Here is a 16503-nt window from a genome sequence, read left to right as displayed (position 1 = left end):
ATCCAATTATAATTGTCAAGACTACCTTGACCGATCTTGTTATTTTTACAGCAGAGAAAAAAAACAAGTCCCAATTTCCTTCCCCTTAACTATCTCTCAAGATCAAACCCTAGCAGGAAAGCCTTGGAGGCAGAAATGGCAAGTTATTGCAGAAACCTCTCTCTAGTACAATTTCCAGGGCTGGTGTCTTAGCTTTCTACTGTTGTGATGAACACCATGACCAGCTTGGGGAGGGACAGCTTTATTTGGCTCACACTTCCACATCATAGTCCACCATCCAGTCAATGACCACAGGAACTCAAAGCAGAAACCTGGAGGCGAGGGAGCTGTAGCAAAGGCTTTGGGAAACCCGCTCACTGGCTTCTTCTCTATGACTTGCTCAGCCTGGTTTCTTATATAATCCAGGACCACCTGCCCAGCGATGTCACCACCCACAGTGAACTGGACCCTCCCACATCAATTACTAAGAAAAGTAATTAGTGGGCAGTGATGGTGGTACACACCTTTAATCCTAGTACCGGAATCTGCCTGCCTCTGTGGTTTCAATAAGCATGGCCTCTATAAACTCATATTTGAATGCTCAGTGGGTGGCATTAGGAGTGGACTTCTAGGAAGTAGTTTGTCCTGGGTGGGGGGTGGGTTATGGGGTTTCAAATGCCAAAGCAGGGCCCAGTGACTCTCTTCCTGCTTACTGCTGCTGATCCTGCATGCTGCCATGCTCCCAGCTAAGAACATAATGGACTAAATCTTTGAAGTATTAAGCCAGCCCCAATTACATGCTTTCCTTTAGAAGAGTTGTTGTGGTCATGGTCTCTTCACAGCAATAAACACCTTAAGATAGTCACTGAACCCAGAGTTAGTAATTCACATTTCTGACTAGGCTAACTCTACCTCCCCAGTGCTGAGATTGAAGGGGTGTTTTAAGACCTGGGGATCCATTGCTTTACCAACTGAGTGTCTCCCCAGCCCAACTGTATCCTGTTTGTTTTCTAGACATGGTCTCACTATGTAGCTCCAGCTGTCCTGGAACTATGCAAACCAGGCTGGCTGAAATGCAAATCCACCTGCCTCTGCCACCTTGACTGGCTGCCCAACTGTATCTTAAGAAATGAGCTGGAGTGGGATTATGGTGGTGCACACCTTTAAACCCAGCACTTGGGAGGCAGAGCCAGGCAGATTTCTCTGAGTTTGAGGCCAGCCTAGGCTACAGAGTGAGTTCTGGAAAGGTGCAAAGCTACACAAAGAAATCCTGTCTCGAAAAACCAAAACAAACAAACAAAAAAAGAGCAGAATAATCACTGTTCAAGGTTTATTTGGTGTTTTCATTGGCATGACACTTGGGTAGTTGGTTGCATCATTCATATGCACATCTTACTTTTTACGTAGTATTTCAGTGTACACCACAGACACATAATACACAAAATAATATCCTTTAGAACAGTTATGCACAAATATGCAGGATAGATTTACCCACTGGAGCCACGTTATGACTAACTGGGAACTCACTGGCCTAGGCATGTTGGTGAGGGTGCACAGCAGACACAGCAGGCCCGAGATAACTGAAGCCTGCACACAATTGGCAGTGTGTCTCAGAGACAGTGGGACGACAGTGGGACTGCCACACCACCAGGTTACCACTACACAAGTACGACTTAGCAGCAGGGTAGAGCTGTGGGAACTGCCCCCTTAACACAACAACACTAAACACAGCTCAGATGAGGAGATGGCGTGTGGTCTCCATAGAAACCCTGCTGCATCCTGGACAGTGAAGCTCTAGGACATCTGAGGACTTTAGAACTGCAGCTCTTTCTGGATGCCCCAGAGCGTATCTGCACTCTTCTTCAAGCGGGCCTCCTCTTCAGAAGTCAGAGTCACCTTCACAACATCTGAGATTCCATTTTGTCCCAGGACACAAGGGACACTGAGGAAGACATCATCCTTGATTCCATAGAGACCCTGGACACAAAATGATTACATTTCAATTGTACACCCTCAGGTTTCCCAGGATTTAGATCTCATACAGTTATGAAGCCTTTTCCAAACAGCAAGTGTGCTGGTCTGTTCTAGTCCAGAGATGCCCAGGTATGATGTAGTAGTGGACAGTGTAATAGAAAGTCACTAAGACAGCAACAGCTAGGCTTGGCACATGCCTGTTATGCCAGCACATGGGAGCTAGAGGCAGGAGAGTGTTCAAGGTTATCCTCAGCTACATAACAAGTTCAACATCAGCCAGCTGACCCTTGCCTCAAAAAAGCAAAGCAAACCAAAACCAAAAACCCCAAATTCTCACCAATGTACGTAATACACTACACTTCCCAATACCTGTAAGACTGGTAACTGAGCAAGGTCTCCTACGTGGCTCAGCATAAATCTTAGTCAGATATCTACAGTGCTAGTGGGACATTAACTCTACAGGCCAACTATTTCTTTCCAAAAGAAAAGCATGAATGGGGGAATTTATATCAGCTCAGCCAGTAACTGGGGGCTTCCATGAGTCTGCTCAAGACTTTGCAAAGCCAAGAAATAAATCTCTAAGAAGTAACTCTCTGCAGATCCATTACCTTAATCATGGTAGAAATGGGATGCACCCGCCTAAGATTCTTCATCATGCTCTCAGCCAGGTCGGCCACGGAGAGGCCAATGGCCCAGGATGTATATCCTTTGAGTTTAATCACCTCATAGGCGCTGTGGAACAGGAAGGATGGCAAAGGGTGAAGAAGAACGTGGAAAGACAAGGAAAATAAAGGTTTTACCAGACACATTTTACAATAAATACCACCAAGACATGTTATATAGTTAAGCAAGCCCTTTGCCAGTAAGGGCAAAAGTAAGGTAAAAAGACTGATCCCCAAGGGACTGAGAATCTTGTACACTGATAGAGGCTAGCGAGAATACTACGTTGTCAAGACAACTGAACCATACCAACCAAACTGGAAGAGTCTCTGAAATGAAATGGGAGGGGCTGGTGAGATGGCAAAGACTAGGATTGATGGCAGAAAAAGAGATGAACGTGGGCCAGACTGGAAATGTATTCTGTGGGTGTTCCTACTATGAATGAGCCTCTAGGTTGTGTTCCCAACACCTCAAAGAAAATCTGAGCCGGGCGGTGGTGGCGCACGCCTTTAATCCCAGCACTCGGGAGGCAGAGACAGGCGGATCTCTGTGAGTTCAAGGCCAGCCTGGGCTACCAAGTGAGTTCCAGGAGAGGCGCAAAGCTACACAGAGAAACCCTGTCTCGAAAAACCTTAAAAAAAAAAAAAAAAAAAAAAAAAAAAAAAAAAAAGAAAATCTGTGGTGACATGACTGAGATGTCCTCCAGTAAGCATAGGGTATTCAAACATATGGTACCCAATTGATAGCTGTTGGACGAAGAATAGGCGCTATGCTCTATCTGGACACGTCACTGGGGGTGGGCTTTGGGGTTTCAAAAACAAGCACCTTTTAGCTTTCTGCTTCCTATCTGAGGTTGAGATGAGCTCTCAGCTACTGCTGAAGCAGCCTGCCACCTTCTATCCATACCTCTGCTCCACCACCATGGACTAACCCTTGGGAACCCTAAGCCCAAAACAGACTTTCTCCTGGAATTTGGTTTGGTTGTGTGCTTTATCCCAGCAACAGAAAGTCACTAATACAAAATCCATGAAGCTTACACAAAGCACAGTTTAATCAAGGTCATATCAAGTGAAACAGGCTGACAAGCAAAGGTCACTTACAGCACTTCTAATATCAAAGTTGAAGCCGGGCGGTGGTGGCACACGCCTTTAATCCCAGCACTCGGGAGGCTGAGCCAGGTGGATCTCTGTGAGTTCGAGGCCAGCCTGGTCTCCAAAGCGAGTTCCAGGAAAGGCGCAAAGCTACACAGAGAAACCCTGTCTCGAAAAACCAAAAAAAAAAAAAAAAACCAAAAAAAAAAAAAAAAAAAGAATCAAAGTTGAGTGGTGGTGGCACATGCCTTTAATTCAGGCACTCGGGAGGCAGAGCCAGGCGGATCTCTGTGAGTTTGAGGCCAGCCTGGGCTACCAAGTGAGTTCCAGGAAAGGCGTAAAGCTACAGAGAAACCCTGTCTCGAAAAACCAAAAAAAAAAAAGGAATCAAAGTTGAGTGGTGGTGGCACATGCTTTTAATTCAGGCACTCGGGAGGCAGAGGCACGCAAAGACATCTGAGTCTGAGGCCAGCACCGTGTACATGATTTCAGGACAGCCAGGGCTACACAGAAACCATCTCAAAAAAACAGAAACAAAATGAGCTGGGCCATGGTGGCACAGGCCAGGTACAGACAGGCAGATCTGAATTTGAAGCCAGCCTGGTCTACAAAGCAGGTTCCAGGACAGCCAGGGCCACACAGTGAAACCCCATCTAGAAAAAGACAAACTAAAAGAATGTAGACCATACTTATACCTGTATTATCCAAATAAAGATTATCCATGCTTCTATTAGTATATGTAAAATTAAAAACTTGTTACAAATATCTCATTTCTGGGGGCTGCAGAGGTAGCTTAGTGGTTAAGAAGACTGGCAGCATTTTAGAGGACATAGATCTGATCCACAACACTAACAAGTTGTCTGTAACTCCAGTTCCAAGGAATTGTGTGCCCTCTTCTGGACTACTTGGATACATGCAGGCAAAACACCCATACAGATAAAAATAAATACATGTTATAAAAACATTTTAAAAGATCCTTCCGGGTGGTCCATGCCGGCACACCTCTTTAATCCCAGCACTCGGGAGGAAGAGCCAGGTGGATCTCTGTGTGTTCGAGGCCAGCCTGGTCTACAGAGCAAGATCCAGGACAGGAACCAAAGCTACAGAGAAACCTTGTCTCGAAAAACCAAAAAAAATAAGGAAAGATCTTTTTGTGTGTGGCAGATCTGTTTCCAGCTGTAAAAGAACTGTCAAACTATTGTCCAGTGAGATGGAACACCTTACACTCCCACCAATGTGTTAGCATATTACAAATGAGACTCCAAGAAACCAGCGTCAGCACCTCTTGCCTGTATTTGGTGCTGCTTTTATGTTAGTGTTTTGTTTGTAGTATTATGATTAACAAAGCTTAAGAAAAATTGTAAATAAAAGCACTCAAATGAAAATGCTGCTAAAATCTTAACCTCATAGATAAAAATACACTTTTAGCCTCCCGTGCGCCAATCACGATGCCTCACCTGTCAACCACCTGCTTGTGAACCTCCTTCCACTGCTCCTTGTCCGCATCGCTGCCCAGTTCTGGGTTCAGATTCTTCAGCGAGACTCCAGCAACATTCACACCACTCCACACAGGCACTGGAAGAAGACAGGCAGTTACACACCACTGTTTCCACACAACAGCACAGAACAGTAACTGTGCCCCACCTCTCCACCTCATCTGCAGAGTCAAAACCAAGAACTGTATATCCTAACCTACTTACTTTCCTGTACTACTGAACCATGCAGACTATGTACTTACTATCATTAAGACATCATTCACACTTCCAGGGGATTTCTCTGGCATAAGCATCTCTGAGAACCCGACTCAAGTCAAGTTTAAACTGCTGAATGAAGTAAATGACTGAAGTTGTCCTAAGAAGCGTGGTTAACATGTCCAGGGGCTGAGTGAGTAACTCAGTAGACTGTATGCTTAGCACATGTGAGGATCCTGGGTTCAATCGTTAGCACCAAGATGAATGAAGAAATGAATGGATAAATAGGCGGGGCATGGTGGCTCAAGGCAGAAATTCCCACAGCAAAAAGACAAAGGCTGGACTTTTATGAGTCCTAAGGTAGCCTGGGCTCCAGTCTCAAAATAATATTATCCCACACCCAACCTTATTTACTTCTATGGAAATAAAAATACAATTTCATGATTTTCCCTGTCATAAATGTGATACAACATGGTTAAAATCTTCCGTTAGCATATACTCAAACCACACCCAACCCTAATTCATGGATCCTTGAGTTAAAGACTTTAAAAAAAAAGATTTATTATTTATTATATATACAGTCTTATGCTTTCTGTCTGCATGTTTGCCTACACGCCAGAAGAGGGCATCAGATCTCATTATAGATAGTTGGGAGCTGCCACGTTGCTGGGAATTGAACTCAGGTCCTCTGAAAGAGCAGCCTTAAAACCTCTGAGGCATCTCTCCAGCCCAAGTTAAAGACTCTTATTCAGTAAAGAAACGCTTAGAGACATCTTATACTATCTTTCTGTTTTAAAAAAGAGAAAATAAACTGATATGAATGATTTACCACTGGAGTCCCCATGCTCCCCTAGGACCCATCCATGACAGCTTAGCGGGTGAATGCCCAGTCTTTCCCCCATCAGGTAACGGAACCGAGCTGAATCCAGATTGCAACCACTCCCAATAACTCGGTTTTTGGGGAAGCCACTTATCTTCCAGGCCACGTAGGTCAAGATATCAACTGCAAAAACAAAAAAAAAAAAAAAAACAAAAAAAATTTAAATAACAGGTAACAAAAAAGACGACAGGATACATGATTTTGATACTGTTGAAGATGGATCAGTATTTGTTAACCTCTTTATAACTCATGTCCAATTATTCAACGTATTATTAAAAAAAAACAGTGCACCAATTAAAATAGAATTACTTATAGATTTACTTCTCTAAGATCATGAGTAAGAAACTCTAAACTTTGCAATTATATTCAGAGGCATTTAATGCTTTTAAATGATGAACTATTTTATAAAAATACAAATCAATAGAAAATTAATGAACACGTGTACACACAGTGTAACACACATCATCAGGGTAAGTACAGGGTGTCTGCTTATGCATTTCAAAAGCCTCACCTGGGTTTGAAACAATAAGCAGCTTGCAGTTTGGACTGTACTTCACAACATTGGGAATGATGAACTTGAAGATGTTCACATTTCGCTGGACCAGGTTGAGTCGGCTCTCTCCCTCTTGCTGACGGGCCCCCGCTGTGATAATGACCAGCTGGGAGTTTGCAGTCACACTATAGTCTAGAGAAAAGATCAGGGATGAAGGTCCCTTCAGGGAACTCTTACCTACCCAGCCACAACTGGTTCTGTAAACCTTTGTACATGGCAGATGGAGACCTACTGATTGATGTTCAGACCTTCCCTTGGAACGCACTGTTTCATAACTGGTCTCTTAAACTGGAGGAGTAATATTGACGCCTTTCTCATAGTCAGATTTTATCATTTTATCATACCAGGAAGGAATCCAGTTTATTTGATCATGTCTGTTTCTACCAACCATAGTATATCCTCTTTCTCCCCTCCCCCACTGGAGACACGCACTATATACCTCCATCTGGCCTGGCCCTAAATACATGCACCACCACACCTGGCATTTCCTCTCACTTTTTACTGAGTCCAGCGATCTTCTCTCCCCCTTTCCTCTCTGATCTCATTCTCTCCTGTAGGCCCTGTGGCACAGAGCAGCTGACCCAGAGAGAAGCCCATCAGGTAAAATGTCAAAAGACTTTCAACCCTGGGTTCCTGGCTGGTGCCAGCTAAATGTCAAAAGGCCAAGTCAAGAACAGGCCTCTAAGGTGAAGTTCTCAAGTCTGTGTTAGTACACGATACGAGCAGGGCAGGCACAACATTTAAACACACGCAGCAAAGCTGGGGCTGTCGCTCGGCAGCCAGAGCTCTCGCCAGGCATGTACAAGGCCCTGGGCCTAGCAACACACACTTGCAACAGTGTAGATTCAGAACTTTTCCATATATGTACAAATTAGGTTTCCACTTAAAATCCTTTACTAGCAATTGAAGCCTTAATAGGTATTGAGAACCAGTGCAAAAGAACCCGTAAGGCCCTCCTGTTTTGAATGAAAGACTGGATTGAAGAGATGCGATTTTAGGCCTAAGGAAGACTTAAAGTCTAATGTGGACTAAGAGAAGTTGGCCCCAACCAACCTTTGCTAGAGACAATTTTTGGTGTTCTGAGAAAAAGGCTGCCATGCTGGAGATCCATCATCTCTCCTTTTAGCTTGTCTTCCATGACATCAACAAGGGCAAGCTCATCGGCCAAGTCCTAGAAGACGGAAGTTTGAGTTAAATGGGAAATTTATTTTGAGGGTTTTCAGGACATGCAATTTTCTGAATTCCAGGCATAGGAGAGTCCTGTTATTTCAGTCTCTGTCAGGATGCATTCAAAGCAGAGGCAGGCCATTCAAACCCACTGCTTCCCAGATGGCCCCATGCGGAGCATAGTCTCTCTCCTGCTCCTGACTGGAGGAGCCTCTCTGCGGGGCTGTTAGTCCCTGTTGGCCAGTGCCAAGGCTTGAGACTAGGAGCAGGCACAAAGCTCGCTCAGTGGTAGACCGTTGCCTAGTATCAGTAGGAGAGGGGTGACTCAGAATTAATGAAGCCACAGGCAAAGCCGTGCACATCAATGCATGCCTTTAAAGGCTGCACGGGGAGGCACATACAGTCAAACCCTCCAACTCCAAGACATGGGTGTGGCTCAATCTATGATTGTTCCACAGGAGGAAACTCTGCCCTTAAATGTTTTCAATATTTGAGAGACAAACATGGTCTACAGAATGCGTTTCACTTAACCTAGGGCTACAAAGAGAAACCTGTCTCAATGCCCTCCCCCAAATATAAATATCCATTTTAAGTTGTCAACTTTTTTATGTAAACTAGGTTTTAGTTAATGCTATAATAGTCTTCAAAGCCAGGTGTGATGTTACACACCCATAATCCCACACCCAGGAAGATCAGACAGGAAGACTGCTTCAAGTTTGAGGCTAGGCTGAGCTACATGAGAACCAAGAACATTGACCCTGTCTCAAAAAGTGTTTTCTAATCCAACTACAAGTCACCTGACTGATTAAACTTTAGCTTTAATTGAGATGGCTCACAGGGTGAAAGCAGTTCCTACACAAGCCTGATGAGTTGCATTTGACCCCCAGAACCCACAAGGTGGGAGGGAAGCCAGTTACCCTCCGACCTCCATACATGTTAACACGTGTGCACTGACACACATTTTTCCCCCAAAGGAAAACTGTTATAAATCAGGGAACAATCAGGTTTGGATATAAGTTCAAGATACCCCATTCAGCAGGATTTTAATTTTTACCATATGTACATATAAATTTCATTAAAAAAATTACTTTAGAGCCGGGTAGATAGCTCAATGGTTACCTAGCATGTGGGAGACCCTAGGTTCATTCAACTCCTTGCCTTGAAAGTATAATTAAAGGGACTCTTCTTGCTGGTAGGGCATGCTAACACACTGCAGAGCATTTCAAATAGACTTCAGCGTGATAACCTTTGATACTGTTACTTTGGATAATCCTTTTCGTGCATCACTATGTTGCAAAATGTTTCATAGACGACTCTTGAATGAATGCCTGAACCTTAACAGTTCTACATACCATGTGACAATGTATATGTGTCACCCCCCCACACACACCATGCATGGGCTTGTGATATGAAGGAGCCCCACTTACCTTCATTAGGATACTGATGGCACAAGCCATGCCAACAGCACCAACCCCAACAACCGTAATCTTGTTCTGGGGGGTTTGTTCTTCCTTAAGTAGATTCACAATCAGCTGATCCTTGAGGGTTGCCATCTTGGTGGACTTTGAACCTCTTGGGACCTAAGGTGAGAATATTTCGTGTCACTGAGACCTCTCCAGGTATAATCACCAAGTCCCAGTCTTACTTTACATCCTTTGGCCTACTTTCAATTAAGTAACAATACGTGACAAAAAGGGGCAGAAGTGGAAAACAAGAGGGGCTATAATGCCAGGACTGGTCTGGCTCTTAAACGTCAAGAAGGTCCTCACCTTGAAATGGAAAAATAATACCGAGGTCTCCGTGTAAGTGCATCCTCCTGAAGACTTACTCATTTTGACTGACCACAAAAGGCGATGCCTTTCTTCCGACACGATCAGAATTGCCCTCCCACTCTTATCACCCAGAATCCTACAGTAAGTCGGTGCCAAATTGCCCCAAGCAGTACCAAAAACCAAGAGTAGAGGGCGCCAATAACGGCCACAAGGTATGACCCTATGTAAGGTAAAGCAACGTGCTGAGGCCTGCGCACGCGCAGGTTTGCGGCCGCCGGTCCCCCCTCCCCCCGGAAGCCACAAGTTTTATGAGCAGTCCGGATGCCTAAGACCGACAGGCCTGGCATGCTGGTGCGCGTGCGCAATTTCAGAGCCGGGCAGAAAGATAGGTCTACTGGCTGCTGTCCATGGATGAGACTTCCAAGTAGGCAGTTCGGGGTCAGACTTCGGACCTTACTAGAGCCCAAAGCACATGCATGCACCGTGAGGAGGGCCTGGTAGCCACCTGGCTTGACGCCAGGGTCAGATTTCAAATGCCAATACCGGGAACCAGGGCCTTTAAACCACCCACCCGCCAGGGCGGGGCCTGGTTTGCCAGGATGAAGCTGTTTAAGGGGAAATTTCTTCAGTTCCGAAATGGGAATACTGTCACGAAGGGTCTAAGGCCCGGAGCCCCCAGAACCACGAGGTACACATTTCCCCCAGCAAGCACTACGATTATTTTTGAAATTGTTCCAAAAAGCAAATGGACCCGTTAAGATCTCCGGGCAGGCAGCCCAGGGACACCAAGCCGGAATCCGGTCTCCTTACAACCGCTGCTATTTCTAGACTGCTTTGGAAGGTTTTTGCAGGCTGGGGGCAAGGAGGGAGGCTCTTCCTGCAGAGAATCGGCCTCACCCAAACCTCAGTTCCGGGCTTCATTCGGGCAGGGTGCGTCTACTTCCACCCGCGACCCTATGGATGTCGCACCTCCCTCAGCTACAGGTTTCCTCCTTCCGTCTGGGGTGCAAAGGGCTGCGACCCTTCCCGCTTAATCTCCGCACACAGCGCGTTTAGCGCGATCCCTAGACGCACCAGGAGCCCCTTAACAAATTGCACTTGAGCCAAAAGCGCACTATAATCTGCAGGAAGCAACCAATCCACCAAGCCCACGAAAGGGAAAATGCAAACCGCAAGGCTTCTCCCAAGTACCCTCCCCGGACGTGCTGAAGCTTTTTCTGCCCTCATGAGCTCGAGTAACCGGACCTCAAGTTTCGCATGGCTTTTTTTTTAGCACCTGTTCGGTCGCTCCCACCCTTTAGGCCATCCACCCCCTAGACCTTCCTCAGCCACTTGGCTCTCCCCAGGCTGGGTGGGGTCATCTGCTCCGTTCCCCAGAACGCAGTAGCCCACGCGTGCGGACCACCGCCCACGCCTGTAGACCCTGTACCTCCACCCCGCGGAGGGACCCCCGTGGGAGCAGCGTAGAGCTCGACCGTACCGCTAGTGCAGGATGGACAGCAGCGTGGTCTGGACTTGGCGACAGAGGCTCCAGCACTCCGAGCGGCGCGCGGGCGGGGCCTTAAATGGAAGCTCCGGGCTGACGTCAGGGTGGGAGCCCAGCGGACGTGCGGGAACCCACGTGTGCGCTGGGCCTGGGACTGGCGTCCAGGCGGGCGGGGCCCTGCTGAGACTCGGGAGGCGCGCGCAGCTCAGTGGCCCCCACGTGTCCCGCGACACTTCCAGGAACTGCCAAATCTGTGTGATCTGCACGCTCAGAACCAGGAGCCCGAAATGCATCGATCCTCCGCTTCCTTTTCCGTAAAACTTGTGGGACTCAGGGAAACCCTGGTCACTTTCTCCATGGCTGTTCCCAGCCCTTTCTGGCATGCAGCAGGTCCTCAGTAAACACTGAGGGAAAGCACCACGTGCCAGCACCGCGATGGGCCTTTCTCGTGCAGCTACACTTCCAAGTCCCAAACCAAGAGGGGTCCCAGCTTCTGAGGTCCTGCGAGTGACTCGGGTCAGTTTAAGTCCATGTCTGCACCCTACCACCCCATCTCACAGGCATTTGTGTTTTAGCCTTACCAAAAAGTGCCAGTGCCCTGGTTTGTTTTCACATTCCTCTCTGTCTTTAAACTCATGTTCTGTAGGCCTTTACTTATTACCAGTTCCTGTTCCTCGCCCAGCTTCCCCTTCATCGTGTGTGGATCTTCAGGTACTCCACCACTGTGACAGGATGTAAAATATAAATTGCAATTTCTTTAATTTCCTTAGTGATAGGAAGGACCTAGCGAATTGTGGTTTTCAGCCCTGTTCACCAACCTCCCAGGAAGGAAGGTGTTCACTGAAGATTGAGGTCTATCAAAGTCTTGACCAAGATTTGAAGGGCCTCTGATCGCAGGGTGCTGGAGCTGCAGCGGGCACTAACTCCCAGAGAGAATGAGGCTCACAAGCCCCTACTTGCCCTCTGCATGTCTTTATCTGCATCTGTATCCACTGTGATATCTTTTATAATAAAGAGAATAGGCGAGGAGTGTGGCCAGGGCCTGGACACTTGTCTTGCATGCACAAAGGCCCGGGTTTGATCCTCAGCAGACCTCAATGGAAATGAAAAATTAAAAAGTCACAACAGTTGGGCCTGGAGAGATGAGTCTGCCATTAAGACCACAGAAGCTTGCAACTACTGCAGATCTAGGGGATCCAACATCCTTTCCTGGCCTTCACGGAGTCTCCCCTCCCTTATATACAAATAATTAAAATTAACTTTTTTTTTTTTTTAAGTCAGAACAAGAGAAATGAAGTTCAGTTTTTAAAATACACAGTAAAGGTGTGCTATAAGTTTTAAGAACCATCCAAGCCAGTGGTCAGGCCGGGTTGGGGGGTGGTGGTGTTGGGAACACTCCAGTTTAAAGTGGCTGGGTAGAAGAAGAACAAGTCACAATCTAGTAACTACTTGTGATTATGGTCTCAGGTTGGGACCTCTTATGAGATTGAGCTGTTAACCTGTAGAGCACAACGCTCTAGGCAGAATGTAAGCTGAATTATAGGATGCCCAGCTCAGGTTCATCTGCTAGAAAATTGCTTTATGTGGAAAATACATGTGCATAAAACACACGTGCAAACATATGTGTCTGTCCCCAGTAGTAATCTGGGAAGGGATATTGTTTTTTTCCCTTACAGCCACCCGTACACCACAGAATGGAGCTTCTGTCTTCACACCTTCCTCCATACACACTTCGACCTGTACATCCTTCAGCGACCCCATTGCAGTTAAGGGGGTAGGGTTCTGCTCCCCTTCTGGGACACAGATGGGCCTACTTCCTCTCAGCACTGTTCATCAGTGTCTCAGGGCAGCCTCCAGAAAGACCCATAGTTGTGGGTTTCTTGGCTGCAAAGGGAAAATTGACCCCCGGTTCCAGAAAATCAGGTGTCTGTTTAGCTTATAACAATGTTCCAGATACTGTTGGATGCCCAGAGACCACAAATACAGTGGAGGGGTGGGGGCATAGGTTGTCCCAGGGTAACTAGGGACAGGGCAGCTTTCAACAATGCCTCACAAGTCTCTAGGCCTGTGGGACAATGTCCTTATTCAATCAAGGATGGGACCTGCCAGCTTGTTAAGTATGTCCCAGTCGGAAGGAGGGGACTGACAGAAAGCCAAGAGTGACTCTCAGGAAAGGCCTGTGAAGGTACCTCAGGCAGGTTCCGCTCCTCTACATCAGACACCTAGCAATAGCCACTCCATGCACAGCCTCCCTCCTCCAGGTACATCGTCCACTTTCTGACTCCAGGATGAACAAGACAAATGGAGCTTGCAGAGGCTAACGGCAGACGTCTCCTATGTTTGCCTTCACTCTGACTCTTTGGAGTAGACAAGATCATTCCCATTTTCCAGATGAGAAAACCAGGACTCAGAGAGAGTACTGGCTTTTCCAAGACTGTGCAGTTTCTAAATGATTTCAGTCAGGACTTTAACTTGGCATTCACTGGCTCAAAGCCAGTCTTCCTCTCTACAAGGTCCTATGCTCATAAGACCCTGCAGAGGGCAAGAAACTACCCACGGGGCTCAAGCCAGTCTTAGGTGCAGGGGCCACATAGGTGTCCATGGGTGTCTCTGCCTATCTTGCTTCAGCTATGATGCTGTCCTTTTCTGCTCCCACCCTGGGCTGATATTATCATGGTTCTGGTTTTCAGATCTGGACGGAACCTTATGCCACCAGCTTTCCCGAGTCTCCAGCTTGGAGGTGGCAGATGGTAGAATTTCTCAACCTCCACAGTCACGTGACCAAGTCCTCACAATGAATCCATGCACTCTGCTGTTGCTTCTGCTTGCCTGGAGAAATGTGACTGATGTGGTCTATAGAGTAGATATTCTGTGCCACACACTGTGTGGAACCCATAAAATGGCTCAGGAAACCTGTCACAGATCAGGGCACATTTCTGAGCCCTGCCAACTGTCCTTTGGGTACAGTCTCTCTCTCTCTCTCTCTCTCTCTCTCTCTCTCTCTCTCTCTCTCTCTCTCTCTTTCTCTCTCTAATGGTTTTTCAAGACAGGATTTCTCTGTGTAGCTTTGCGCCTTTCCTGGAACTCACTTTGTAGACCAGGCTGGCCTTGAACTCACAGAGATCCACCTGCCTCTGCCTCCCGAGTGCTGGGATTAAAGGCGTGCGCCACCAATGCCTGACTCTCTTTTTAAAAAAAAAAAAGATTTATTTATTTGTTTATTATGTATACAGTGTTCTACCTGCATGCCAGAAGAGGGCACCAGATCTCATTACAGATGGTTGTGAGCCACGATGTGGGTGCTGGGAATTGAACTCAGGACCTCTGGAAGAGCAGGCAGTGCTCTTAACCTCTGAGCCATCCCTCCAGCCCATGGGTACAGTCTCTTTAAAGGGAAAATCTACAAAGAAATATTTTGACTCGGGTACAGCCTGGGCTCAAAGAATGGTTGGTACCTGGCATGTACTGTAAGGTTTTTCCTAAAATAAGCCTAGCCAAAGGATGGTGCCCACCCAAAACAGTACTGTGTCACCCTTCCATTGGTGTTCCAAGGGTGTCACTCGTTCATTTGGACTCCAGTGAGCCCTTGAGAGCATTCAGTGGCTCCCCATAGCCTCTAGGATAAAAGTCAAATTCTTGGGCTACCCATCAGGTCCTCCATAGTGCAGTACCTATAGCCCTCCCTGACCTCGTCTCCTATTTTCCTTCGTGCTTCCCGTAGACCAGTCTCAGGCCACTGCCCACACCCCTCAGGTGTATCATGCACTGTCCCATTCCCCTCAAATGTATATCATGCACGGTTCCGTTTCCAGGTTTCCATCCAGGCGTTTCCATCTGCCTGAATACCCTCTCCCTTAACACCAGACCTGACTTCCTGAGCCCACATAGTCAGAGACTAAGTGCTGTTCCTTGAATTTTGCATTCAGTTGACCCTTGTATTTCAGTACCTCTCTCTCACTACACTCTGTGAACTAGTGAAAAAGAGCTTTCCCCTTCATCTCCATAGCCCTGGCACAGACATTTCCTGTTCAACAGATTTTATTTTGTGTTAAAGGTCTGCTATGTATGAGCAAGACAGTCGGCTGTGGCACATATTCATGGTTCCAGCTACTCATGAGGAATAGAAGCTGGGAAGAGAGTTTAGGCTCAAGAGTTCGAGACCAACCTATACAACATAGCAAGCTTTGCCTTCACAGACTGAGGTGGAGGGAACTGACAACATCCTTCTCAATGGTTAAAATCCAAGATAGAAGCCAGTCTTGGTGGCTTATATACCTGTGATCCCAGCACTTGGGAGGTAGAGGCAGGAGGATCAGAAGTTCAAGGCTAGCCTTGGCTCCATAGTGAGTTCAAGGCTGGCCTGTGCTGTAGGAGACTTGGTCTATAAAATGCTACAGGCCGCAGGAATTTATTGTAAGAACTCAGCTGGTTATGGCAAAGCCACTACCTGAAGGGATCAAGGAATTCCTTCAGAGGAAGCCAAATTCCAAGGAGCTTTTGGTGTTATTTGGCTTGTTATATATCAGCTGTCTTGTTATTAAAATCATGTGTGCCTTCATAGTTTTCCCAATTGATTTTTCCCTAAGAAGGGCTAACAGTGTGGACTGATCACTCGCTGGACATACACCTTCATGGTATTTGGAGAACAGCCTCAGGAAAGGCTTCCTTCCCTGTAGCCCATCCATTTCTCCCCTTTCAGCAATGGAATCTCCCTTAGCCACTTTCAAGGACTAACAGAAATAACAGTCCAGACCACCACATGCTAGTCTCCTGATGTAAGGTAAATTCCACAAGGAGACACTGCCAAGGTCAGGTGGACCTTAAGTAATAGCTTCGCACAATTTGGCTTGGACCCTTCTTTTCTTACAGCCTTACTAACTTCATAGACCTCTAACTCCTTACCTAACCACTTCAAGGAATATTTTGATAACCTTGTGGGCTGACAGCTATGCACAGCCAGAACCCCAGTTCAAGCCTCCCTGTAATTATCGTCATTAGCAGCATCTGGCCAGGTCCATCCCCAGATGCAGGAAAGAACCTTATCAGAGATACCTCTGTACTCTCTGAAAACAGACTTAAGTGTCCAGACTACCCGTTTGAGAAAGCCTGGCGGATATGCCAATTAAGCTTAACTTCCTCCTTTCCCAAATCTTACCTCCAGTTCCAGATCTTCCTTTAATTATCACCAGAGGCATCTACCTGTACACAGGTTGCCTAGAGACCGAGCACACTTTCCCCCACCCTGCAGAA

At 46.7% G+C, this 16503-nt stretch overlaps 1 protein-coding gene across 1 annotated transcript; it reads right to left on the bottom strand.

The window, feature by feature from the left end:
* Positions 1–1295: 1295 nt before the first annotated feature.
* LOC131919645 (L-lactate dehydrogenase A chain-like) lies at positions 1296–10042 on the bottom strand. The gene is made up of 8 exons (XM_059274021.1): positions 9765–10042; positions 9423–9575; positions 7882–7999; positions 6787–6960; positions 6225–6398; positions 5162–5279; positions 2562–2685; positions 1296–1956 (listed from the first exon to the last, which is right to left on the bottom strand). The coding sequence occupies exons 1-8, from the start codon at positions 9825–9827 to the stop codon at positions 1792–1794; spliced, it is 1089 nt and encodes a 362-aa protein (XP_059130004.1). The 5' UTR covers positions 9828–10042; the 3' UTR covers positions 1296–1791.
* Positions 10043–16503: the final 6461 nt, after the last annotated feature.

Source organism: Peromyscus eremicus, chromosome 1 (genome assembly GCF_949786415.1).
Source record: "Peromyscus eremicus chromosome 1, PerEre_H2_v1, whole genome shotgun sequence".
In the NCBI taxonomy this organism is placed as follows: Eukaryota; Metazoa; Chordata; class Mammalia; order Rodentia; family Cricetidae; genus Peromyscus; species Peromyscus eremicus.
Note: the sequence above shows the minus strand (reverse complement) of the source record. Positions and strands in the feature narration are given on the sequence as shown.

What these genes read in the sequence shown, in the direction of transcription:
- LOC131919645 (XM_059274021.1), bottom strand. Translation starts at nt 9,827, where the DNA reads ATGAGTAAGTCTTCAGGAGGATGCACTTACACGGAGACCTCGGTATTA. An exon ending in CACAAGCAGGTGGTTGACAG is followed by an intron (nt 2,686 to 5,161) that starts GTGAGGCATCGT and finishes CCTGTTCCACAG; the next exon opens with CGCCTATGAGGTGATTAAAC. An exon ending in CCATTTCTACCATGATTAAG is followed by an intron (nt 1,957 to 2,561) that starts GTAATGGATCTG and finishes TTTTGTGTCCAG; the next exon opens with GGTCTCTATGGAATCAAGGA.